Source organism: Gymnoscopelus braueri, assembly GCF_963280865.1.
Source record: "Gymnoscopelus braueri genome assembly, chromosome: 4".
NCBI lineage: Eukaryota > Metazoa > Chordata > Actinopteri > Myctophiformes > Myctophidae > Gymnoscopelus > Gymnoscopelus braueri.
In genome coordinates, this window is record NC_137605.1 from 22,315,491 (window position 1) to 22,342,884 (window position 27,394).

Sequence of the window (27,394 nt, forward strand, 5' to 3'; positions counted from 1 at the left end):
AAACCTGACCGTAATACCAATAGTTGATGTGTTTCACATTTAATTTGCCACTTTTATGGGTTACCCATAATGTTAACACAGCAGAGGGTAGACTGCAGACAGACACAGTAGTCGCATTTCAGTGACATCACTGTCTTTACGAGCGCCGAGCGTCCACTCTGAAGTGGGGAATTCTCATCCCAATCCCGACTGACTTGTTGTGACTTTGTTCATATTTCTATATTTTGAACATCTCATAGGCTTATATTAATTGTCTACCCACCACGGAGCTCCGACGGTACATGACAAATTAAAACGTGTGGGTTTACCGTTGTTGTAGCCATGGTTCACATGACGCTTGTATAGACTTCGGGCATAGGGAGGAGTCGAGGAGGAGCCTAGCTACCAGTGACGTATTTCGGCGGCCATTTTATATAGGGTCGTATCAACAGCTGGCCGTATCAACAACAGCATTGACAGCTACTCACAACGTCTCCTGAACACACAGTCTGTGTAAAGTCTACAACACATACACACACAATGCGTGACAGAGACATACCATACAGAGAGAAGCTGAACGCGGATGCAAAGGCACGCTACCTGGAAAAAATGTCATTACATCTGTGCCCCAGATCATGTAATGACAGTGTGCCCAGTCAGAGTCACAATCATTCATTTCATAGACTGGTTCACCTGAACCGAAAATAAAATATAGTCATCTTGAGTACTGATTATTTATATATTATTATTGATATTATTAGCGAAGTATTATTATTATTATTATTATACTGTTCATTCATTAATCATTGAGCTAGTAAGTGAACTGAACGGAACCTGTGTTGCCAGATTTTGCGAGAGAAATAAGCAACCAGGTCTATGAAAACAAGCCCAAAAGAAGTGGCTTAGTGACATCAGCTACTTGAAAATAGCCGATCTACAAGCTCACGTGAGCTTGTACATAGGCTATTTAAAATAAACTCTTGCAATAAAATAAAGAATACTTTTTTTTTTTTTTAAACATTCTAACAACACAAATGCTCCCTGGCACAGAACATTTTCATGAAATATTTGAAAACCACTGGTTTAAATAAAAATAAAAAAATTGGAAGCAAGCCTAAATAAGCAAGAACACTTTATAAATAAGCCACACAAAAAAACGCAACCCGCAACTACCAATTTTACAAGCAACTTTACAGAAAAAGCCAGAAAAAGTTCTGCCCAAAGTCGCTTATAATTAGCCGACATGGCAACGCTGATTCTCATCCACACTCGGTCTCATCAACACAACATGTTTATATTTTTATTGTGTGCCGTCATGCTTGTTTGAGCACAGGTAGAGAGCCTAAATGTGTTTGTTTCATTGTATTTAAGATATTCGATATAAATTCTTTTTTTTAAAATGCCAGATTTAGCTAATACGGCCGTAAACGTCCCATTCAAACTGCTAGCTTAGCCACTAGCCACTTAGCCGGTGCTCTGCTCTCTGCGACTCAGCACAACAGATGTATATATTTTTATTGTGTGCTGTCATGCTTGTTTGAGCACAGAAGCATATGTTAGATATAGATAGAAGAGAGATGGAAGATAATGTACACCGTCTACACTTGCTGCTTGCTGAACGAGCACAGGACTACAACGCGACCAGATAGATAGAAGAGAGATGGAAGATAATGTACACTGTCTACACTTGCTGCTTGCTGAACTATGAGCACAGGACTACAGAGTGATGTACCAGGATGTACCAGCGTGACCAGATAGATAGTAGAGAGATGGAAGATCATGTACATTGTACACCGTCTAGCGTCTACACTTGCTGCTTGCTCACTACAGAGTGGTGTACCAGCCATAGAGTTAACTCAAGGGTACCAGCGCGACCAAACAAGCTTTAGTACAATGGCGGCCAAAGTGGGCGGAGTTAACGGAGTGACGTAACCTGTGACGTACCTATGCCCGTTCTCGAGTCCCCCTGGTCTAAAGTTGTGTTCGATTTTTTCACATTGCCATCTCTCACATAAACATAAACGTTCAAATTTCAAATATAAAGTGCTTACCACCGAGCCACGGATGTTACAAGGCGATGCGGACCGCGATGAGTACCCGTATCTCCCGTATTGTTCAATAAAAAGCATTTTAATCCCATCGCCGGCCATTTTCTCCAAATTGTCTCCGATACTTTCAACCATGCGACACTAATGGTTGGGAGGTGTATTGCACTCTGATACATTACCAAAAAAAAAAATGGCCGGCGATGGAATTAAAATGCTTTTTATTGAACAATACGGGAGATACGGGTACTCATCGCGGTCCGCATCGCCTTGTAACATCCGTGGCTCGGTGGTAAGCACTTTATATTTGAAATCTGAACGTTTATGTTTATGTGAGAGATGGCAATGTGAAAAAATCGAACACAACTTTAGACCAGGGGGACTCGGCACCATGACTGTCATGGTATGACAGTCATGTTTCAGGGCTACCGTTGTTGTATTAACTTGCCTGAATGTAAGTTGGGGAAATAACCCAACTAAATGGAGGAGTGACATATCCCGACATTTTCAACTACTTAGTGAATACTCCAGGTTAGTATTAATATACAAATAGTCTTGCAAGATGCTGTTTGGATAATTGTCAAAAAATAAATAGCCTATAAAAATGATACATGAGAGACACAAACGTATCTGGGTACTGAAAACCTCAAGGGATGCGTCCGTGACGTATATACCATGCGACCACTTAAACCTTAGATTTCAGATGCTAGAACTTTTGAGACACTGATGGAGAATATTATAGTATATTGTGGGTTGTATATTGAGATGGCAGGTATGTCACATTAAAAAGGACAAATCAAACAAATGGGACACTTTATTAGAACACCAAAAAAATCTCTACAGCCTCAGTAGTTAACCAGTGAAATTACGGTATTTTACAATGCTCTCATAGAGATTGCATTGAGAGCTGCAGTTCTAAAGGACCGCGAGGCTCCCCAAACACCGTGTACTTACATTATGTCGCGTCTATGGCATGTCCCAGGGGTAGAGTGGCCGGGTAGAGTGAACTGGAAACCGCAAGGTTCCCAGTTCGATCCCGGACTGGGGCGCTCCCCCAGAGTTAGTGTCGAAGTGTCCTTGAGCTAGACGCTGAACCCCTAATTGCTCCCGATGAGCAGGTTGGTGCCTTGCATGGTTTCCTCTGCCATCGGTGTATTAATGGGTGAATGGCACAATCAATGTAAAGCGCTTTGGATAAAAGCGCTATATAAATGCACCATTTACCATTTTGGAGATAGGAGGAACTGTTTATATTATGTTTCGCATAGTAGTGTATATTTGTCTGTCATTAAATGTTTCGATGAATTGAGTACAAAGGACCCCAATGGAAAAAAGCCATAGGCTTGCTTGGGTTTTAAATCCTAGCAGACCTTGTATTGAACTGTACTTTCTTGTGCTTTTTTTTGGCAAACTGCTAATAAAGTATTCAATCAATCAAACCAATAGCATCAGCGTGAAGAAGCGGAGATATCGCGAGATTGCTAGCTTTTTCGGGGACCAGAGAGCAGTGTTGCCATGTCCGCTTATTATAAGCGACTTTGGGCTTGATTTTCTGTAAAGTCTCTTGTAAATATTGGTAGTTGCGGGTTGCAGTTTGTTGGGCTTGTTTCTAAAGTGTAGGTGCTATCTTGGGCTTGTTTCCTAATGTTGTTTAAACCAGTGGTTCTCAAACATTTCCATGTCAAGGACCCCCAAATGAATATGTATTTTTGCAGGGATACAAGATTTGTTGTTAATAGCAGATCTACAAGCTCACAACGCTTCGTATCGCGACGCGTTGTGAGCTTATAGATTGGCTATTTTCAATTGGCCGACGGATCGATAGATTTAAAGGGCCCATGTAGCCTAGTTGCTTCTTTTGGGCTTGTTTTGATAGAGCTGGTTGCTTATTTATGTCGGAAAATCTGGCAACACTGCCACAACCAGACGGTTGGAGTTTGAGGAACTTGGAGCCGCGGTTCAACTTCGAGCGCCTCTCCCTGCAACTCATCTTAAAAAGTGTGTTTGTAGAAAACCACTTAAGATCTGACGAGGACAAGCCGAAGAACACGAACTCCTTGAAATTCTGACCGACGCCAAGCTCCTCGGTTTGCCATTCAATCGCCGTTTATTTTGTCAAAAGCGAAAGTAAAAAAGAAATCGCACTTCCTGGAAGAAGAAAGGGCCGCGCGCGGAGTCAAGTCATGGCTGCTAGTGGGAGCATGGACACGTCCGCGTCCCCCGTGTTCCTGGAAGACACCGTGAGTCTCCTCCAGGAGGAGCTGACCTGTCCCGTCTGCCAGGGGATCTTTCGGGATCCAATTCTGCTGTCGTGCACGCACAGCTTCTGCCGAGACTGCCTGGTCAAGGCCTGGGAGCAGAACAAGAAGTGTCCCCTGTGCAGGAAGGAGGGCGGCGACGAGGCGCTCATTCCCAACCGTGCGCTCAACAGCGCCTGCGAGACCTTCCTGAAGGAGCGCGGCTGGAAGGGACCCGATGAAATCCTGGGAGAGAACCACTGTCCCCTGCACCGCCTGCTGCTCAACCTCTTCTGCCTGAAGGACGAGACGCCGATCTGCGTTGAATGTGTGGCTCTGCACCGCGGACACGGGCTGCTGACCATCCCCGAGGGGGCGCCCTACTGCAAGGTGAAGCGTGTTTATGAATTTAGACTTGCAGTGGTTCTCAAAAAGTGGGGTCCAGGTGCTCTCAGGGTTCCTTGAGGGGGTTCTAAATTGACCCTTACAAGTCTGTAACTCTGACAGTGTTCAAATGGACCCTGACGGGTCCATTTGCTTCCATTTGTACACTGTCAGAGTTGAGGGAGGTCCTTGAAATGTAAAAGTTTGAGAATCACTGCATTAGAGGCACAAAAAAAAGCTGCCTGTAATGCTTTGCTTTGTAATGCTTTGGTTCACCCCCTCACTGTGTGTTTTCTTTTACACTGCAGGCGGAGTTGACGTTTAAAGTCGACATTTTTGAAGCCAAAGTGAAGTCGTTCTTGAACACGAAAAATAACTTCTCCAACACCGTAAAGTTCATCAAGGTAATGATTGACTTATCGAGTGTTGATGGGTTTGTCTCGTAGCACCTTGCATAAAGTAAGTTCACGAGGTTCATTCTAAACCAGTAAACTTCCTGTAGCTTAACCTCATGTCACCAGGCTTTCCGCAGCAGGCTTGTATTTACTGCTCAGTGCTCTGATCCGGTCTAGAGCTCGCCTACTGTATCCGGTAATTTGCACACGCATACTGTACATGCATGCATGCTCCATTTCTGTATCCGCTCTTGTCCTAGAGGCAGACCGGATCAGCAACCTGCAAAGCGAGTTGATCCCGGTCTACTCGCTGTGTAGAGTCTACACTACAGGGAGGAAGGACTACATTTTCCGCCCACAGCCATCTCTTGAAAAACCTGTCGGGTTAGACAGGGCAGTTAGGAGTGAATTTGAAATGTGCTGGAGAAACAAGGTGGCATACACACAGATGAAACACCTAAATTAACTTATCTGAATGGGCATGGTTCTGTTGAACCAAGTTCTGTAAATGTCATACTTAAGAATGTTAACAGTGTATACTGAGTGACACAAACATGCCGCAAGAAAGGACCATGTATAGTTGTAGTAACACATGATGGACAGTAGGCAATATACATGTTCCATTCTGGCAGATTACAGAACTTCTTTTTATTTATCAGATCATGTTTAGCGTTCCTGTCCTGTGCCAAATGTGAATGATCTAAATCCTTATTTTATACAATCACTTTGTCTGCATCCCTGTCGTTCTTTCTATCCTCCTATCACAGCACCAGGCCAGCCAGGCAGAGAAAATGATTAAGGCTGAGTTCGAGAGACTCCACAAGGTGCTCGTCACAGAGGAGGTCCTCCGTCTCAGGGTCCTGGCTGACGAGGAGCAGGAGAAAGTCTCGATCATGGAGCGCATGATAGACAGCTTAAGTGCCGACATCTCCCTTCTGTCGCAGGAAATTGACACCTTCAAGAGGCAAATGACAGATGTGGATCTGTCATTCTTGAAAGTAAATTCAGTTTGCATTCCAGATTTGTATTTCTTACATCCCATATACAAGTATAATAGTAAATAGAAATAACTAATATATAGTACCATAATGAGTACACTGAGAGGTGCCTTTATTAGGTGGTGTATTTACAGAGCCTCTAAATATACGAACACCGACGTCACACCGCCGATCCGACCAAGTCCTTGCAGACACACTCGCCGAGTTAGAAGTCGGCCGGCCCCATACTGTATATACGCATGACCATATATTGGCATATCGGTCGGATATGTGGCTCTGGACAACCTGATCTGAACTCTCCATATATGCCTATAATACAGTATGGGCGGGCTTGTTTATATTAGTTATGTCAGAGTGACGTGGCCGCGGTCCGCCCGCCAGCCCTTCCAGTTGCCAATTGTAATATAGGATATACATGAATAAGCCAAGGTCTATCACATACCTGGTATGGTGTATAGTTAATTGACTACACTTACCTACACAAATACTCTACCCACACTTTATTTTTCACATACTGTCCAATACCTTTTTGCTTGCTAAATCAATTTATTTATTTATTTTCCAAATTGCTATGTAAACTTGTTTTCTTTTTTGCTACCATACAGTAACCTTTAATTATGTCTCTGTTTTTCAGAAATTTCGAGATTTAAAAAGAAGGTAAGTTCAAGCTCACAACACATTGCGATGTGAAACATTGTGAGCATGTAATCTGCTTTTGTAAACGTCTGTACAATTCAATTTAAATATTCACCGTGCTACACAGGGAACTTCAATTGCAAAGTGGTTTTAAATTAAAATGCCAGAATGGAAAGATAACAGGTAAAACTAATTAAATAACCAAGAGGTAACATCCTCCTAGTGGACGTCTAAAGTATAGGCTGAGTGCAAAACAAAGAAAGTTGTCATAAAGGCTCACAATTATGAATAATGTAGTGTATGCACTGTAGCATCCAGAGAGCATTGTTTTAAACTCATCCAAGGTGCTTCATCTTTCTCACTATGCCTAGCATCCCTATTCTGGGCATGTCATAATAGTCGAACATTCTGCAAAAATGGCAGATCTACAAGCTCAAAGCACCATGCAACGTGTTAGCTTGTAGATCTGCTGTTTTCGCTATTTGATGTGCAACGAAGTGAACCGGGTTTAAGTGGTTAAGTTTGCCTGGCTTACCAGTAAACATTTCAATCTCCCCAGCTTGACTGCAGTTTGTACTGTTGCCACCTTGCATTAGGGCCCAGTGGACAGCGGATGACCCAGAACTCCCCAGGGACATTCTCCTGAACATGGGAAAACATGTTGGCTCTCTGGGCTTCAAGATATGGAAGAAAATGCAGATGAATATCAAATATAGTGAGTGTAGTCCCTTGTCAGTTTGTGGTTGAAGTGAAGCTTGTGATTTGTATCACAAAATAATGTTTAGCACCTTTTTATAATCTGTCTCTTCTATCTCTGTCTCTTTTTCGCTCTATCTTCGTACTTCTCCAATAACTTTCACTCCAGACCCAGTGATATTCGACCCCAACACGGCTTCTCCCTGGTTGTCTTTGGCCCATGACCTGACTAGCATCAAAGAAAGCCAGGAGAGGCAGGTGGCACCTGCTAACCCTGAGCGATTTGATCCCTGTGTCTTCATCCTGGGTCATGAGGGTTACACTTCTGGCAGGCACAAATGGGATATAGTTGTCGGTGACCATCCCAAGTGGATCCTGGGTGTGTGCACGGAGTCACTGATCAGAAAGAAGAAGTTTACGGTTTCCACAAAGCGTGGCGTTTGGGCCATCAGCCTGAGCAAGGGAGCCTACAACGTCATGACCCCAGAGCGTATGGAACTAAAGCTAGAGAATCGTCCAGAGCGCATCAGGATCAAGCTAGATATGGAGAAGGGAGAGGTGTCATTTTGGGACGGTGGGAGGGCAAAGCATCTGTGTTCCTTGACTAGTTTGACCAATCGGTTCGATGACAAAATATTCCCACTGTTTGGCCCAGGGCTCCATAGCACACCCTTGTTTCTAGCACCAGCAAAGACGCATGTCCACACCTCATGAAAGGGAAGCATAATGCTCAGTGTTTGGTGGTTCTGAGCCAGATATAGATGTGAGCATCTATGAATATATATACTAACTATTGTATATATTCTTAGTGCTATAGAATATTATTGTGGAAAGAGACTAGTTAACTAGACTCTTTGACTCTATATGTGTATATACATACGTTTGTGTGTGTATATATGTAGAGAGTCAACAAATGTTTTTTGTGAAATAAAAAATCTATTTCCAAAAACATAGGTTTAAAATCACAGGCTTCCCTTTCCCTATGTTTCTCCTAAATAAGATACACCAAAAAAATCTGCAACAAAAATGCATATTAATTTAATTTTGTTAATTGATTTAGTTTGTTTTCAAGATCAACAGCATTATTGATTTGACCTAGTATCAGGACATCTTGTAACCCCAAACATACTGTAGATAAAAACCTAAATGTAACTGGTTCCATGAACACAAATTCTGACTTATGTAAAGAAAACATCTGGTCACTAAAAAAAAAATCCTGAGGATATCAAGGGTCTTGAAAGGGTCTTCTAGACTAGATCTAGTCTAGAATCAAAAAAGTAAAAAGTATGCTCTGATGTCATCAAACACAAGAAATGTGACTCAATGCTGTTAAACTTGCGAGAGGTACAGTACAGGAGGCTACAAATGATCAATGCCAACAATTATGTAACTTTTTTTCTTTAGATAAATATATAATTTGTTATTTGGTTGATTCTGCTGACTTATACATAATTATGCTGATTTATAAATGAATGTTATTATTTTGAACAAATCTTAATATAAATAGGCTCACCTGTGTGGCATAAAGGGAAACCACCCACCCACCACTGTGTAGACTTTTGTAGTTAGGTTTACATGTATAAAGGTGATTGTTTAGACAGTTGTTAGTCCTATTTTTCACACTTTATACTTTTTGAAAAATGTCAAAATCATCAATCTACTCAATTGGTCTTATGAAATATTTCATTTCTGGAAGATGAACATGTTTTATAATTTGTGTTTTGAAATAAAGCGCAATGGGTTGTATATGGCATTGTCCGGTGTTTTGGTATATTTATTTCTTGTTTGGTAAACTTTCCATCAAAACCCAAATATTAGTATTGTAACAGCAGCAAGTCTTCCTTCTGCAGAGAAGAAACCGGACAGGACTGTAATCGAAAGAGAAGAGTTTAAATCACACTTAGGATTGTAGTTTCAAAATCTTTGATGGAGGGATATCCTATATATTGTTTTACCATCGCCACCAATAAAGGTACATGTTTGAGCTTAATTTTGCATGCCATGGCTGCGCCACAAATTTTGAGATGACATCTCATTGTTCCTTTGCTGCAAATCCATAACTTTCATGCCCTATTCGGTCTTGCCGCTTGTCCAGGGGGATATACTGTATCGCTTATGACTCCACCTCTGCCTTTGGTGTTTCGCCTTGATTGCGCTTAAACCCTAACATTTAACTTCACTAAAACTATGCCTAAACCTAACCTCACAAACACTATGCCTAACTCTAACCTCACAGAAATAATGCCTAAGTCTAACCTCGAAACCCTGTCCGCCTGGGCGAAACACCAAAGAAAGAGTCTCACCCCAAAAGTTCTGAGACTAGGCCAGCACCCAACCATTTGCAGCTGGATACTGGACTTCCTGATGAACTACCAAGTGGTGAAAATGGCCAACATCGCTTCAGCCCCTCTGACCCTGGGCTACACACTGAGTCCTCTACCCCTGTACAGAATACAACAGCGGTCTGCACCGACTCCCAAGGCAATTCCTTGAATCCTTGGGGACTCCCAGGGGTCCTTGACGGGTTTCCAGGTTATATACTTTAAGGTTCCAGGGGGTCCCCAGCGAAATGAGGAACAGTTAAACCACTTTAATCCTATTCTTTATTTGACTATTCGAAAATCTGGGCTACAAAAGACGTACCATCACAACACATTATGAGCTTGTAGATGTACTATTTTCAAAACATTTTGAAAATGTTTAAACATTTTCAAACAAAAGGGGGTGCCGCCGGAATACTTTGATAATATTTGGAATTCATCAGTTTAACCCCTTAGAGTCTATGGTGTTAGGTGTACCATGGGATCCTTTGGCTATGAAAGGTGTGCCCTGTGTTTCCCAGACCATATATGGACTTAAGTTGCACGCTGTGACGCGTTGAATGTTCCCCCCAGAATAGGGATGCCGGGGTTCAAGTGACAAACTGTATCTCTTAGGGGGAAAGATTTACATATTTACGCACCGTAATATGACTTATGTAAGGTGCTACAAAGTAACAATGTGATTCAGGGGTGCCGTGGATTTAAAAGTTATTTTTGCACGCTCCATTGTACCCATTGGCTTGTATTTCTGGTTTGTCTCGATTTTCAAACTCTTCCGGAACCAACAGGGCGTGTCACGTGACTTAGTTCCGTCAGCCGTGAGCTGAGAGTAGAAGTAGTGAGTAGTACTTTACCACTTAGCTCGGCGGTAGCTCTCTCTCCAAAACGTCAGACAATAGGTTGCGTTTTGCAATAAAAAACTAAACTTTACATTTGGGTTCGTCTTGACAAGGAGCAGAGAGAGGCAAGGAAAGCATCGACAAATCAACAGAGACCGCGGGTGCGTATTAGTTTGTCACAGTTTGCTCTTCGAGAAGTTAGCCATTTTGTTAAGAAGAGAGAGCGAAAGTAAACAGGCATTTCCTGACGCCAGACCAGAGAGATCCGTCATGGCTGAGAGTATGGACACTTCTGATGTCGATGACAACATGTCCGAGCACACCTTCCCGCTCCAGGAGGACTTAACGTGTCCCATCTGCAAAGATATCTTCAAGGATCCGGTGCTGCTGCCTTGCAGCCACAGCTTCTGCCGAGGCTGTCTGATGCAGTGCTTAAAGCAGAACGCGAGGTGTCCCGTGTGCAGGAAGGAGTGCGGCGAACAGCAGCAGATCACCAACAGGCCTGTCACAATTATTACATAATCTTTTTTTCAATATTTTTAATATTTTGTAATATCTGCCCTGTGCAAATTTTTTATTTACGAAGCCTAAAAGGCAAACAGAAATTACAATTGTATTCATATGTTGCCAAACACAATTAAATCGTTAATCGCAATTATTTGAGTGATCGTCAATTTAAATTTGTATTCGTGACTGACAGCCCTAATTTATTCCTAACAGGGCGCTCAACTATGCCTGCGAGTCCTTCCTGAAGGAGAAGGCGCTCTTCGTACCCACGCCCCCCAAACCGCTGGATGAGCTCCACTGTACCCAGCACCGCCTGGACTTCAGCCTCTTCTGTCACAAGGACGAGGAGCCCATCTGTGTGGACTGTGTGGCACAGCATGGCTCACACGAGCTGCTGCCAATCAAGAGGGCGGTGTCCTTCTGTAAGGTATGTTTTAGTGGTGGGAAAAGCGCTCAAATGTTTTACTTTAATAAAAGTATCAATACTGCCATGCAGAAATGCTCTATTATTAAAAGACCTGTGTTCAAAATGTTACTTGACTAAAAAGTGCAAAAGTATTGGCATCCAAATGTACTTAAAGTACCAAAAGTAAAAGTACCCTGTACTGTAAATGTCACATTTCACAAGTTCAAAATGTATACAAAAATCTTTTGAAAATGGCTGATCTACAAGTTTAAAATGTGTCTCATCGTAACGCATTGTGAGCTTGTAGATCGGCTATTTTCAAATGGCCGAAATGTATATATAGGGCTGAAGTGGTTAATGTCATTTTTGTAATAATAATCAAAATCGTAAAGTAACGTAAGTTTTCAAATAATTGTGGTGGAGTAAAAATACAATATTTGCCTCTGAGATGTAGTGGAGTAGAAGTAAAAGTACTGAAAATTGGAAATACTCCAGTAAAGTAAAAAATACCTGGACATTTACTTAAGTACAGTACTTGAGCTAATGTATTTAGTTACTTTACACCACTGGGTGAGTGTATGTTATGACACAGTGGTTCTCAAACTTTTTCATGTCAAGGACCCCCAAATTAATGTATTTGGCCATTGACCCCCATTTGAAATTAGTTTGTGCCAGCCAGGGGCTCCCATACAAGATTTGTGTTGTTCTCCCTGGAACCCCCTTAAGGACCCGACCCCCAGGGGTCCCCGGACCCCACTTTGAGAACCACTAGGATTATGAACTATGACTACTCTTACTTTTTTTTGTTATGTTACATTTGTAGCCTACATTCTGAGTTAGAAAAAGAAAGGATTTTACGGTTTGTTTTTGCACAATTTCTTTTGCAATCCTTTTTGATTATTACTGTTTTATTCTACTTTGCAGGAGGAGCTGGGATATACTGTCCAGGTTTCTGAAAGCAAAATGGACGCTTTCATAAAAAACAGAAATAACTTTTGTAACACGGTAGAATGCATCAAGGTAATTTTGTCTTGTCAAGTTTTGTTATGTATAGTATTTATTTACTGACATTGGCAGGCTCTACAGGTACTGCTATGTTGGCTCACTGTCAGCCATTTTAAAAACCTGTGTAGCACATAAGTTCAAAGAAGGCAGTGAGGTATGGAATGTGCTCAAAAAACGAGAACATAGCCATGACGTAATTATGAAACAAATGCCAAGTCTCAATTCTATGAGCATTGTTTTAATGGCAAGTTCAGTAAATGTACAGAGATTAGTATTGGTGATGTACAGACAGCTTGCTGCTGTTGTAAACACAAGCAAACAATGTTTCTCCCCTGCCTGATAACAACACAAAGGGTCGAAATGTTATTTTCTCTTTTTGCTTTGTTTTAAAAAAAAATCACAGTAATATTATGATGCATATCTGCACCCTGCTGCATTTTATTTTCTTTTTTTTTAAACATTTGACTGAATGTCAATTAAATCAAATAAAATACCCAAAAGTTATATCCCGAGTCACCAAATATATGTCAATTCTGTAACAACATTTGCTCCTGTCTATGCATTCCTATCTTTTCTCTCTATCCTCCCACCACAGCACCAGGCCAGCGAGGCAGAGAAGATGATCAAGGCAGAGTTTGAGAGACTCCACAAAGTCCTTGAGACAGCAGAGGCCGTCCGTCTCAAGGACCTGGCTGACGAGGAGAGGCAGAAGATCTTGGCCGTGGACAACATAATAGCAAAAATAAGCAACGACATCCAGGCTATGTCGGATAACATCGACGCCATCAAGAAGGAAATGGGGGATGATGATGTGCTGTTCTTAATGGTAAGTTCTGTGAAAATGGCAAGAATGAGACATTGTGCAGTTCTGGATACCAGCAGTAGGGGTTCTTACTCTAGACTAGAGACCGAGAACATTTTTACATACATTAAATAAATAGTTGTAGTAGTGGCCTTAGAGCAAGTTACATGCTCAACACATTCAACAGGCACGGATGAGCGCTAATGCGCTATTAGTAATATTATCCATTTAATACACGCCAGCTTCAGTGTGAAGTATGATGTCAGAGAAAATGTCCCTCTCCTGCTTGCAGAGGCAGTTGAACAATGTAACGGTGACATAGTGAACTTGTAACATTTAGACTAAATCACTCCCCAAAAACACAATACCTTTATTTATAATGATGCAGCGAGACATTAGACGCGTACATAAACTGAATGATTAGTTGCATACAATGTTGTTTTTCATTGCAATAAAACATTCTTTGTTTTTTCTTCTACCTTATACTAACTTCAAATTGTGTGTCTGTATTTCAGAAATATTCGGATTTAACTATGAGGTAAGCAGTTACACAAATGGACAATAGCACTTCAAAAGGCCCTGTACAGTTGTGTAGATCAGTGGTTCTCAAACCTTTCATGCCAAGGACCCCCAAATTGATATATATTTGGCCGTGGACCCCTATCTGAAAATATTTTATGCCAGGGACTCCCAGAAGAGAAGATATGTGTTAAATAATTCAAAATTGTTCAAACACTTTCAAGATTAAAAAAAAAAAAAAAGTACAAGCTTGCAGCGCGGCACGAAGTGATGCCCTGTGAGCGTGTGCATCTTCTATTTTTGAATAGCCAACGTATGAAATATGGATACACCGGTTAAAATGTATTAACACATTTTGCTGGGGACCCCCTGGAACCCCCTCAGGACCCCTGGGGGTCCCCAGACCACTGGTCTAGACTAGAGACCTCAGAATTATGAACTGGCCTGTCTACTGGACAGGCATGAGAAACATGAAATATACAATGATGGTAAAATAGTGTTTTTCTTATTTACGCTTGTTCCTTATATGCATGCTCCTTTTGGAATGCACCCTATCAAATATATTTCTGTTCATCAGAAGATCCATTCCCAGGTTTTTCTGTATCTTTACATTTTTATCATCCCCTTATAAACATGCAGTTTGTACAATTCAGTTAAATCTTGATTGTACCACAGGAAACTTAGGTTGCAGAGGGGGTGTAACACTAGAACCAGGTCAATAGAAGGTAATTTTAACATACACTGACTTCACACCTACAGTAGTGACAACACTTTGTCTCTGTATGTGCTATCTCTGTGTTATTTCAATGGGCTCATCTCCCATTTTGACTCTTAACAACCACCATTTGGTACAAAGATTGATACCAGGTACCAGTATCATCACAGACAGTCAAGTCCCTCCTTTAGAAAATAGCCGTATTATCAAAATAATACAGAAATTATAAGGTTTAAATGCTGTAGGACTCAACAACAATCATGAATAAAAGCCTGCAACACTGCTATGGAGACAAATATAAGACAACTATTACAAATACGACAAATGTCAAGACATTAGAGCCAAAAAGCCAGAAGGACAGAGAAACTTAGATACTTTATTGACACTGAAGGAAATTCCAGAATCAAATGGCACCCCTTGGGTTTTAAAATACAATACATATAATTTGTGCATTAAAAGGGAAGTGTGTGCATGTGTGCGTGCATCTACATACACTCTACTACTTCACTAAAAGTTTTACTGTTTACATCTTGCATTAGGGCCCGCTTAACATGGGAAAACCCACTGCACCCTAAGGACACTCTCCTGGACATGGCCAAACATGTTGGCTCTCTGGGCTTCAAGATCTGGAAGGACATGCAGACCCATATCAATTATAGTGAGTATAGTCCTTTGTTGTGAGTTTGGTTCAGAGTGAAGCTTGTGGATTGTAACAGCTGGGTATCTGAAAATAATGTTTAGCACCTTTATTACACATTGGTTCATTTGAGGATGGTAACCATGAATACTTATTATCACAGTTAGTGTTATTGATGCGTGCAGAACCCACCACAAAGACATTTCATTGCATTTCACTTTTATCGACTTCGTCTGTGCGCCCTATCCAATCTGCGTGGTATTCCAAATAAAGGGGCAGAGAGATGTAATATTTGTTTGCCCGTTTGAAGTGACTGTCATGAGTGCTAATGTATTATTAGTCAAACTTGCACATACACATAGTGGTTTTAGCCCACAATACAAAGCCTAACTGCAGTAGCTGCACAAAGGGTCAAACTTGAGAAGAATGCATTTAAAGTATTTCAGGCCAGCCAAATGTGTTATTGCTATTGGTATACAATATATGAATTTTATGAATTCATGAGGTAGTTTTTATACTCCAAACCATAACATGAAACCATGCAAGGTACCAACATGCTCATACCCTTTTCTTTCTTTACAGACCCAGTGGTCTTCGACCCTAACACAGTTTCTCCCTGGTTGGCTTTGGACCCTGACCTGACTAGCCTCAAAGGAATCGAGGAGAAGGAGGTGGCAGTGGCACCCGCCAACCCTGAACGGTTTGATCCCTGTGTCTTTGTCCTGGGTAACGAGGGCTTCACTGCCGGCAGGCACAAATGGGATGTAATTGTTGGCGACATTCCCAAGTGGATCCTGGGTGTGTGCAAAGAGTCACTGATCAGAAAGAAGACCTTCACAGTGTCCACAAAGCGTGGCGTGTGGGCCATCAGCCACAGCGAGGGGGTGTACACCGTCATGACCCCAGAGCGTAAGGAACTGAAGCTAGAGAAGTCGCCAGAGCGCATCCGAGTCAGTTTGAATATGGATAAAAGCGAGGTGTCATTTTGGGATGCTGAAACGTCGAAGCATCTGTGTACCTTGACTTGTCAGTTCAATGAAAAAATATTCCCACTGTTTGGCCCTGGGATCCATAGCACACCTATGGTTCTAGCACCAGGAAAGATATCTGTCCATACCTCATGAGGAGGAAACATCATGTTCAGTGTTTGTTGGACCTGAGCCAGATATTGATGCATATGCTCTTGTCGCTGTGTAATATTGCAGTAGATTGTTTTATCTCTTTGCATAGAATTTCAGCAATGTAACATCTTGGTCTGTCACAATAATTTTAGTTGCCGATTGTCATGCAAATAATTGCAATTAATGGTTTTATGTAGTTTTTGGCATTGAACAGATGAATAAATATTAGATTTCTGTTTACCTTTTAGGATTTGTAAACAAATGAAATGACTTACAATGAACGGTGCTAATTATCAAAATAAATATGGTACTGTGGCCATAACAGGCCATATCCCTAATAATTGTATACTTTAGAAAATAGCCGATCTACAAGCTCACAACCCACCATGATGGACAACGACGTGAACATTATGATGGAAATATTAAATTTCTGTTAATTTAATCCAGCTGTGTATACAGATAAAGGGAAAATTATTGTAATGATAATGCAAAAATATTTGCAATTAGCTCAATTCCGATCAGGCGATTATGTAATTATTGTGACAGGCCTGTGTATGTATGTTTTTTTAACAACCAGACTTGACTTGTGCCTTTCCTTAGTGCCTATGACATGATGATGTCTGTTTTTAACATTTTCATAGGATTTTGTTTTGGGTTATTCGTGGGGTACATTTTCTTTTTTTATAATTGGGTTCTGTTTGTATATTCTACTTAAATTTTATTGTGTTTGTGCTAGTTTATTTTATTCATTTGGACTATTTCTTGAGGACTAGCCATGTATTCAGTGAACAACCCATCTCGGGACATAAATCCATGCTAGGATATCTGACAAGGAAGATATGAAGAAAATGCAGGAAGTACAGGAAAAACAATAGGTATAACTTTGATATCTGATTGTATCGGGACATCAAATCTGAGCTTTGATCTGGATTAAATCTTCTATTTTCTATTACCTTTGCTGTATTTTTTGTTGATTGCTGATCACTGTGATTATTTTGAGTATATTTTGTGCACATTAATATATGGTGACTCTTTTCTATAATAAAAGTTATTACATTATTTTGTTTATCACAGCTAATGTTTTTGGTAGTGTGTCAGACAATCAGCAAACATGGCACTACTTAAAGCTCTATTTTGTACATTTTTATAGTGAATAAAATGTTTTGTCCGATCTGTATGGTAGAGTATGATACAATATAACTTATACAATTGGCGTGGTAGTATTTTGTCTCCCTGCTATTTGAGACATTTAGATCCTGTGTCTAGGTTGGACACAACCTTCAATGACACAATCTTGTTTCTGTTTTGACACAAATTCTGGGCCAAATTTTTATTTATCCCCATAGCAAGCATGCAGGCTCTATTAACTCGGTGGTAAAAAGATTCAGAACTTGTGCAGACCTGGGTTCAAAACAGGAAAGTTACATAGTGCAGCTTTAAACCTATATTTTGTTTCCAGTAGCCACTACACATGATCGGTCAACTTAGCACACAAACAATGTTGGGATGTTCCTGACATTTTATGGTATCTAAACACATTTCCAGTACTACTGCTCTAGCAACATACTGTCCAGGCCTGTCTTTGGAGGCAGTTCTCTCCCAGACCCTGATAGAGACTCCTAAGTCCTGGGACCACCTGACCATGTTGTTTGTTCTATAATATATACCGGTAATAGTAAATATAGCTGATTACTGATCAGATGAGTTTGATACTTTTATCAGGCTTGCTTTACTAGCATTGGAAAATGATGGGTACAATTTCATCCATAAAAACGCAAAAAGTAGGCCTGCAGAAATGTATTTGATGACTGAGGCAATATAAGACCCACCTTTAATAACCATTCATTACTTAAAAGTGAATATCAGTGTATGATTGCATGCACTGACCACACGTAAAAGTAAATAACATCTACCTTTTAGCATAGTAGATGTAATTTCCTGTGTTCTGGTTGAATTTTGGGAGATTGATACCAAATCAAGAAATGACAATCAAGGAGACCTCAAGGAGATGTGGTTGAAATCAAGGAGACTCCTGCAGAATCCAGGAGGATATTAACAGTGTACTACAGTGGTTTTCCACCTTTATCATGCCAAGGACCCCTAAATTGATATACATTTGACCGCGACCCCCATCTGAAAATGTTTTGTGCCAGGGACCCCAGAAGCTAATATTTGAGTTACAAATGTTCGCTTTGAAAATATATATATATTCAAAGATATGCACACATTTTCAATAATTTTCTAAAATAGCAGATCTACAAGCTCATAGCGCGGCACTCTGTGCTGCGCTATGAGCTTGTAGACCTGGGTAGACCTGGGTTGTAGACCTGGGTTCCAACTTGGAGGCAAACCGGTGATAGAATGGCAGAAAGAGTCATTAAAAAGGTCAATCAAAGAACAGGTTTTCTGTATAGGATTAACTCTCTAGTCAGTAAGAATACCTTGAGGATTCTTACAGGGGCCCCCATCCAAGGTTCGACTATGCGTGCTTCTCATGGTATCACAACACCACTAAGGCCTTAAAAATAAGGCTCCAGACATCCCAAAACAAACTGGTAAGGCTACTTCTTGGCCTCAAACATACAACCCATCTAACCCCTGCTCATTTTGCTAGGGTTGGATGGCTCAGGGTTGAGGACAGAGTACGGCAACTTGCAATGGGCCTGGTCTACAAGATACACCACAACATTGGGATACCCATGTACCTGTCTAAATACTTCAAAAACGTAAATGAAGTCCACAATCACACACAACACCAGAGGCAGCTCCACTGATCATGTTCAACCCAGATATGGCACAAACAAGGGAATGAACTCTTTCTCATGCTATGCAACAAAAATGTGGAATGCCCTACCAAAAGGAGTAAGTCTTAACCTAACCCCCCCCCCCCCCCTCCTCGAACTGTTTATTGTACATATTTCTTGTTTTTCATACCAGTAACCTGTAAACTGATTATATGACGTTCTGAATAGTAGTGTGTATATCTGTCTGTCTTCTTAAATGTCATCATGATTTGAGTGCGTGGGGATCTCATTTTAAATAAGCCTTTGTGCTTTTATGAGCGATACAGTTTAGAGGACCTTTGTATTGTGAATTGTACTTCCATGCACTGTTTCCATAGCCTGGTTCCAGCCGAATTATTGTCTGGCCACGCGAGGCTACTGTTTCCATGTCTTTCTAAATAAAGTATTCAATCAAAATCAAACCAGATGTGGAAAAAAACAAGACTAGAGATGTCCGGTAGAGGGCAGTCTAGAACCACAATAGTTAAAGGTCTGCCTTTTGTGTGTTAGCAACGACTGGACTGCATCACCAAAACAACAGGCATCTATTAGAATGGACCGCAGGGCTTGTGGTGCTGCTACTGTACTGGCCGCATAAGACAGTGCACAATGCCGTGGCACATAATAACCGAACCCTTGCATTATTAAGAATTACCTCCAGCAATAAGAAGGCTTATAATAACATTATGGAGTTGTTTCCTGCCGGTTTAACGTTGGTATTATTGCGCATCTGGATCTAGCCAAGCTGGCTAACGACGGTGGCTAACTGGGCTAGCAAACAGGCTGCTGTGTTTGTTGTGAACCCACTTGACTCCCAACAGCTAGCAGCATTAGCTGCTAACCGGCAGAACGACTTTGTTTGTTGGCTTCTGCGCGTGAAGCTCCTCGTCGAACATGTAAATCTACGATGAGGCCGAAGAGACGGGGACTGGTGAGTGTTATAATGTGGCTAGCTGTCCGTTATTAGTCTTACCGACCGTTAGCTAGCAGCGTTGCCAGGTCTGCCTGTTATAAGCGACGTTGGGCTTGTTTTTTTTCTGTGAAGTCGCTTGTAAAAATTGGTAGCTGCGGGTTGCGTTTTTGGGGGGGCTTGTTTCTAAAGTGTAGTTGCTTATTTTGGCCTTGTTGTTTCCTAATGTTGTTTAAACCAGTGGTTCTCAAACACCTTCATGTCAAGGACCACCCAAATTAATATGTATTTGCAGACCCAACCTTCTGAAAATATTTTGTTCCAGAGACCCCCATACAAGATTTTTTTTAAATTTGAAACTATTCCAAAATGTTCACTTTTCTTCTCTAAGATTTTTCTTTGAAAGTAACAGATAGCTTGCAGATTGGCTATTTTCAAATAGCCAATGTGTATTGGGTTAGAGTGCTCCTGTGATGTGGTGTGGCTTCTTTTGGGCTTGTTTTCGTAGCCCTGGTTGCTTGTTTCTCTCTCACCCTGGCAACACTGGTTGTGATGTCCTGCGGCTATCTGCTCTGCTGCTAGGTGTTTTTAGCTGCTCGCTATTATAGCTACAATATGCAAATTGCAATATCTTAGACTTAAACCCTATTTCTATGTATTCGCACAGCGTTGTTAGCATACTTAGTACATGGATCATGTAGTTGGCTAGAAAGCTACCCATGCAAGACAATCTATGTGCAAGTCGATGTGCAGTGGATGAGGTTACTATACTACTAACTAGGTGCATAAACAGTCAAGGGATTTGTGTTGTGTCATTTGTTTTCTGTTGATGCTAGTGTGTTTCAGCCTCAGCACGTATCTCTGTAGCAACAGCATATCCTTTCACCCTCCTAGCTTTCATCAATGCAAGAGATTGCAGCATGCAGGCATCCATTTGTCTCAAACGTTATACACTTCATTTATTACATGAAATTGAACGTCCCTGCAGCAGCATCATCCCTGCATGCATGTTTGTTTAGTTGTTCCAGGTGTAACTGTATTTATTAATGAGACTGAGGACTGGTAACCTGTGAAATATCAGAATGTTCCATTTTCGTTCCATTAAGCTGGTATCAGCCTTCCTGGCAGCCAGGCCTGTAGTGTAAATAAACCCTGCTGTTAGCTGTGGTCGGATCACATTGGCTCTTGGATCAGTATGAAACATGAGATTCACTGTCACAGGTCCAAAACAAAGTCATCCCAGATCCCACTCTACTGGTGCTGATAACATAATGAGTCATAATCTGACCTGCTATACTCTGATGGTTATGCACACTACACAGGCCCCATTTTCGACCTGTAAACATGTCATTTTGTTTACCGGGTCTACATTCTTGCTGCATTATTACTGCCTTGTACTTGCTGAACAGAACATTTGATTTGAATTCTCAGAATATTTAGTATTGCAATTTTGGTATTCGGCTGCCGTCACGTCATACAACTGCAAACTCATCTAGTTGATAGTTATTGTTTAGACTGATGCTAGGTTCTTGGTTTACTTGTGATCCTAGTTTACTGAGGCACTGTTCTGTCTTTCTGCATTTGATGTATGTGTTACCATGCTAATTGTAAGTCGCTCTGGTTAAGTTAAATGCCTAAATTGTAGTTATTGCTGGCTTCCCAAAAGGTGGTGGCGAGGATGGCCTCCCTCCTTCCTGTGTCCCTACTGCCACTGGTTCTGCTGCTAGCTGGGGCCCCTGGATGCTGGGCAGGGGACTGTAAGGGCCACAGGCAGGTGCTGAGGGGACCCCCAGGCTACGTCACAGATGGGCCAGGGAACTACTCTGTCAATGGGAACTGCGAGTGGCTCATCAAAGGTAAATTTATAAGCAACAACTTTGCATCATACAAAGCTGTGGTTCTCACAGGGGTCCTTGAGGGGGTTCCAGTGGGTGTGGGTCCCCAGCAAAATGTGTTAGTGTAATATCAAAATCAGTTGAACCACTTTAACCCTATTTTAAGCTTTGGCTATTCAAAAATAGCAGATTGTTCACATTTTAATCTGCAAAGTGTTCCTTTAATTGTCCTAACATGTCAGTGCTCATTTGAAACTGCCTGTTGGGTAATGTTACACAATCAATATCATTCACAGGGAATAGATGTGTAATAGAACGCTAGTTTGAGACAAAGGGTGCTGACATTTCCCTCCCATTCTTTGTATCTCTAGCTCCAACCAACAATCATCGCATCGTCCTGAACTTCACCTTCATGGACACAGAGTGTACCTATGACTACCTGTTTGTGTACGATGGAGACTCATACCAAAGCCCTCTTCTGGCCAGCCTGAGTGGCAACACTCTGCCGCAGACCATGGAAGCCAAGTCTGGCAAGGTGATAACAACCATTTAAATCTCCAGATTTCTGTCTTTTTCCTGTCTTCTAATGGTCTAGAGTCTAGACTAGAGACTATACAGTAATATTATAGACCACTTGACGTGATTTAGAATACGATTTGCAACAATGTTTTCCATGTGTATTTCACATTTTCTCTCTGGCCAGTAGATAGAGTGAGACTGAAAATGTATATCAGATCCAGTACTTTTAATGAATGAGCTGCTTGATATGTCCACTAAAATACTGTTTTACCTTTGAATGTACACTTTTGACGTTTCTTTCCTCCGTTATATAATGCAGTATAACAGTAATACCGAAGGATCGTTATCAAGGAGGAAATAGACTTATGGCACTAAGACTTTAACATAGACAGACTTGAATACAGCCACTATCATAGAGATTAATTAGGTTTGCACTACATCTCATACATACGTCTCCTATACTTAAGGCCTTGGATGTCCAATCTATATGGTTAGATCTAGGGATGTGTACCAAAATAAGGTTGATGTGACCCTAAAAACCCAATCGCATAACCATTTTGTCCGGTGGGGGGGGCTATGAATTTCCCTGCAAGACTTTGCCTTATTCTATCAGTATTGGGCTTTATGAGCATAGCTTAGTTATTGTACAATAGTTGAATAGATTGAAGTTGTTTGATTCTTTGAGTAATAGAAGAACGTTTAAAATAATGTTAATTTTGTCCTCATGAATGAATGTTGAATAATCCTATTCCCTTTCTCTCTCCTTATCAGATGCTCCTCCACCTCTTCAGTGACGCTAATTACAACCTCTTGGGCTTCAATGCCACCTACACCTTCTCTTTGTGTCCCGGAGCCTGTGGGGGCCATGGCCGTTGCGATTCAGCCACTTCCCAGTGCCAGTGCCACCAGGGCTGGGGAGGTGTGGACTGTACCAGCCCTCTCTGTTCCCCCCAGGCTTGCGCCCAGCACGGCCAGTGTGACAAGGTCAGAGGAGATAAAAGTACAGAAATGTACATCAAGTACATTTCTGCTAATGTGTTTAATGCTATTTTGTGATGCATAATGTATTAGGCTTATTTTGGCTTTCTTATGTTGTTTATGTTTATTAACCCATTTTGGGGTGGGAACCCCTATTTGTAACTGTACCTTTCAGGACGGGAACACCTTTTGGGGTTCTTTTTGCTATGTACAGTATATAGCAACATACATTTGTTGTAAATTTGGAATAAATATTTCAAGTTTTTCAGAAAACGTAGGTCAGGATTTAGAAGGCGTTTTTAGAATCGGCCTCCGGTCTAAATGGGTTAAAGTAATGCCTTTATGAAATGGACTCTTGGAAGAATTCCCTAAATGGGCAAAAAGAGACAGTTGCATGTGGACATAATGGACACCACAGAATGAGGCTTCAGTGAGCCTCTTTAATAGGGCATTAGTTTGTTATAAGAACTCGTCCTTTGGTTCTGTAAAATTGCTTTTGATATCGGCTTGGATTTTGCCACTCAGCTGTACTATGCTCTCTTTCTTTCTTAAACTGTCTTTCAGAAAGGAGAGCGCTGTCTCTGTAGCTCAGGCTTCCTGGGTCAGAGCTGCGAACTCGGCCTCCGTGACGACAGCGGAGGGGGGCAGTGGTGGAGCGTGAGTGAAGCTGACCCCTACATGCCCCCAAGGACAGGATCTGCTGGGGTCTACCTGTCCTCTACTGGAGCAATGTATATGTTTGGAGGTGAGACACCTACAGTACTTACTTAAGGAAAACAGTAAGTAAATTAATAGAATTTACTTTGTTTCATTTATAATTTTGTGATGAACTAGAGATTTGTCTTTTTACCCACTCAGCCCCAATGTATTCGCATAACATAATTTGTTCAGCATAAGAATGTGGTATAGTATACTGTATTCAAGATCAATGTTACTTACTTTGCTTCTGTTGCCATGGTTAAATTCGAATGCATCCCACTGACTGACATTCTGAAAGAACCTATGGCTGAACATTTAGATTTGATATTTATTCACCATATCTAATTAACTGGCGTTGCTTGTAGAGACACACACACACACACACACGCATACTGTACATGCATGCATTTATGAATGTGTGTAACACACACAAACATTCATAAATGCATGCATGTGTGCGTGTACGTACGCACATACGTACATACATACATGACAAAGCAAAACAAAACCACAACACAAATTGAGTAAAACATTTATCCTGTTTTAATAATAATCTTGCTATGTGATATGTTTCAGGCTTTGACCTGAACAGAGCTCTGGGCGACCTGGTCAAATACAACTTCACCTCCAACCAGTGGGAGAACAGGTCCTACGGTCACTCCCCTGTAAGTACATGTCGTATACTGAAAATAAATACAGCCTGGCATCAGTAAAACATTGTCCCAACAAAAGCGACAACAAGAAATTATTACACACACTTTGAAATAAAATGAAAGGTCACCGGTTCGCCGCCTGGTCTGTGTTTAAGTGTCCCTGAGCAAGACACTTAACCCCTAAACTGCTCTCCCCGAAGCGTCATCATAGCCATCTGAGTTGCCATCAGCTGGGTGAAGCTGAAACTGAAATTCCCCCATGGAATTATAGGGTATTAAAAAAATTATTTAATTAAAAGTATTTTAATTGGTTAAACTATCAATATACATGTACATGTTCACAAGCATCTTTCATAAAACCCCAATAAAGGTCTCTTATATTTCAAGCAAAGATTAAAGCCTCGATCTGCGATTACTTCATCTGGCTGTATGTAGAACAGCAGGAACATACGTTTAGAGTGATAATACCAAAACATCATAATTTAATCCATTCAATCCGGGAATGCATCTGTGTCATTTTAGATTTTAGCTTTAACCATTATTTTATACTTTGGCTATTCAAAAATAGCAGATATACAAGCTCATAGCGTGGCGCTCAGCTTGTAGATCTGCTATTGTAGAAAAATCTTGAAGATTTGGGCAAATCTTTGAATATATATATTTTTTAAAGAATATTTGTAACTCAAATCTTTGCTTCTGGAAGTCCCTGGAACAAAATATTTTACAAATGTTCGCTTTAAAAAAATATGTATTCAAAGATTTGCACAAAGTTTAACGATTTTTCAAAAATAGCAGCTCTACAAGCTCATAGCGCTGCACTCGGTGCCGCCCTATGAGCTTGTATATCAGCTATTTTTGAATAGCCAAAGAAATCTAAAATGACAGAGATGAGTTTGCGCATTGAATGGGTTAACATATTGTGCTAATTGTTTAGGAAACAGAGCGCTAGTGTGAGGGGCTCCTTTCACAAATTGCAGATTGAGACTTGGCCTAACAAAACCTTTTCAGTCGGGAGACTTGTTTTGTTTTAATCCCTGCACTCTGAACACAATTGCACTCATTCATCATGATCACCATAATGTACTCCTCATTCTCCTCCTGGCTCTCTGCCCGCCCCTCCTCTGTTCCAGGCTGCTCGTCACTCCCACACAGCAGTGGAGTGGAAGGGTAATATGGTTATCTTCGGAGGCGAGCTAGCCGACGGCACTCTGGCCAGCGATGTCTGGATGTACCGCCCTGCCCAGGATGACTGGCAGCAGCTCGGCCTATCAAATTCTCCCGGAGCTCCTAAGCTGGCCAATCACGCGGCAGCTGTGGTGGACTACCATCTCTATGTATTTGGAGGTATTGTCACCTAACTGTGTGTGTGTGTGTGTGTGTGTGTGTGTGTGTGTGTGTGTGTGTGTGTGTGTGTGTGTGTGTGTGTGTGTGTGTGTGTGTGTGTGTGTGTGTGTGTGTGTGTGTGTGTGTGTGTGTGTGTGTGTGTGTGTGTGTGTGTGTGTGTGTGTGTGTGTGTGTGTGTGTGTGTGTGTGTGTGTACGTGTGTACACCTGGGATAATATAACTTAACTTGGAGTTTGTACCTTTCACAGGGCGCACTGAGGAGGACATGTTCTCGTCCTCTCTCTACCGGTTCAATCTTTTGGGCTCGGGGCTGTGGGAGACTGTTCAGTCCACAGGGGGGAAGCCCCCCGCCACCGCCGGACACTCCATGGTGTTCCACAGCCCCTCCAGAACTCTGCTGGTCTACGGTGGCCACAGGCCCACCACTGCGAGGTACAAATACACACAGGTTCACACTGCACAGGCACCTAGTTAAAGTGGGAGATGGTGAGGTCTGTTTTACATAAGCGCATGTGGGGGTGTTTTTCTGTCACTGGTTGTTAATGATGTAGACAACAGGTTGCTGTGTAATTATTGGATATGTTTGTGTGTGTGTGTCTGTGTGGGCGAAGCACATGTGCTGTTGCTGTGTATCGCTGTCTGTGAATGTATAGCTATGGATGAAATTGGTAAATTTGGAAATGTCCCATTTTAGTTGAAAATATTCAACGTTAGTCAATGTTCATATAAGATGAAAAAGTGCAATAAAGCTCCTGTAGTCACTTATACTCGTAAATATTTATCATTGTCACAGTTTAAAAGTTGTGATTTTTACCCAACTGCCTTACCACTGCTTCACTGAGTGGAATGTGAAAACCCCCTGTTCTCCCTCTGCCCTATCCAAGGTTCAGCGTGAGGGTGAACAACACTGACGCTTTCCACGTCGACCAGCGCTTCTGGACGGCATTTCGTTCCCGTTTCCCGGCCACGGGTCCCAGAGAGAGGGCCTTCCACTCGGCCACCGTCATCGGCAACTACATGGTGGTCTACGGTGAGTGTGGTGACAGAGAGTCAGGGCTGGCGGTTGGAGGACAGACTGATATCTAATATCTTGTGGTTGTGCAGTGTGTGTCGACGACAGGGCAGTATTTCCCTGTTTTGACTGCTGTGTGGGTGATGTTGGATGTACAGCATCCACCAATGCGGGTGGACAATTAAATGCATCGCTCTGTATTAGTGATGTTAGTAATTAACCGTTTAACCATTACCCAGTAAGTTTTTTCTGAATGCCCTCAGTGCCAAGAACGAGTTATCCCGAGCTTTATTTTATTTTTTTATTTTTTTAAAGAATGTTCAGAACCCAAGATATTGTGATCCGAAGATTTGCTGCTCCATTCACTTCTTGTTTAACTTATTACTGAAAAAGGCTGTATCTCGGCTCCTGAGCACTTT

General features: G+C 41.5%; 3 protein-coding genes across 5 annotated transcripts in view; all 3 read left to right on the top strand.

The window, feature by feature from the left end:
* Positions 1-3,889: 3,889 nt before the first annotated feature.
* Positions 3,890-9,123, top strand: trim35-28 (tripartite motif containing 35-28). Its single transcript, XM_080426438.1, has 6 exons — positions 3,890-4,651; positions 4,954-5,049; positions 5,808-6,038; positions 6,673-6,695; positions 7,271-7,389; positions 7,540-9,123. The coding sequence occupies exons 1-6, from the start codon at positions 4,208-4,210 to the stop codon at positions 8,082-8,084; spliced, it is 1,458 nt and encodes a 485-aa protein (XP_080282564.1). The 5' UTR covers positions 3,890-4,207; the 3' UTR covers positions 8,085-9,123.
* Positions 9,124-10,520: 1,397 nt separating this feature from the next.
* On the top strand, positions 10,521-17,301 carry LOC308083876 (E3 ubiquitin-protein ligase TRIM35-like). Its single transcript, XM_080426288.1, has 7 exons — positions 10,521-11,030; positions 11,251-11,464; positions 12,368-12,463; positions 13,044-13,274; positions 13,766-13,788; positions 15,024-15,142; positions 15,704-17,301. The coding sequence occupies exons 1-7, from the start codon at positions 10,801-10,803 to the stop codon at positions 16,243-16,245; spliced, it is 1,455 nt and encodes a 484-aa protein (XP_080282414.1). The 5' UTR covers positions 10,521-10,800; the 3' UTR covers positions 16,246-17,301.
* A 2,270-nt stretch (positions 17,302-19,571) lies between these two features.
* The window catches only part of megf8 (multiple EGF-like-domains 8), a 35,129-nt gene continuing 27,306 nt past the window's right edge, over positions 19,572-27,394 (top strand). For 2 of the 3 annotated variants that reach the window (XM_080427681.1, XM_080427682.1), the window contains exons 1-9: positions 19,572-19,956; positions 21,602-21,791; positions 22,142-22,305; positions 23,061-23,273; positions 23,832-24,012; positions 24,543-24,631; positions 25,750-25,963; positions 26,212-26,395; positions 26,848-26,993. In XM_080427681.1, the coding sequence (XP_080283807.1) occupies positions 19,933-19,956; positions 21,602-21,791; positions 22,142-22,305; positions 23,061-23,273; positions 23,832-24,012; positions 24,543-24,631; positions 25,750-25,963; positions 26,212-26,395; positions 26,848-26,993 (1,405 nt within the window). In that variant the 5' untranslated portion in view covers positions 19,572-19,932. Of the gene's footprint in view, positions 19,957-20,577; positions 20,717-21,601; positions 21,792-22,141; positions 22,306-23,060; positions 23,274-23,831; positions 24,013-24,542; positions 24,632-25,749; positions 25,964-26,211; positions 26,396-26,847; positions 26,994-27,394 lie in introns of those variants that run through there. The other variant, XM_080427683.1, reaches the window with a different exon arrangement.

Excerpts from the sequence above, each read along its gene's own strand:
- trim35-28 (XM_080426438.1), top strand. The coding sequence starts at position 4,208 with ATGGCTGCTAGTGGGAGCATGGACACGTCCGCGTCCCCCGTGTTCCTG. Across the intron at positions 6,039-6,672 it reads TGGATCTGTCATTCTTGAAA|AAATTTCGAGATTTAAAAAG; the intron begins GTAAATTCAGTT and ends TCTGTTTTTCAG. Across the intron at positions 6,696-7,270 it reads TTTCGAGATTTAAAAAGAAG|GGCCCAGTGGACAGCGGATG; the intron begins GTAAGTTCAAGC and ends ACCTTGCATTAG.
- LOC308083876 (XM_080426288.1), top strand. The coding sequence starts at position 10,801 with ATGGCTGAGAGTATGGACACTTCTGATGTCGATGACAACATGTCCGAG. Across the intron at positions 12,464-13,043 it reads ACACGGTAGAATGCATCAAG|CACCAGGCCAGCGAGGCAGA; the intron begins GTAATTTTGTCT and ends CTCCCACCACAG. Across the intron at positions 13,789-15,023 it reads TATTCGGATTTAACTATGAG|GGCCCGCTTAACATGGGAAA; the intron begins GTAAGCAGTTAC and ends ATCTTGCATTAG.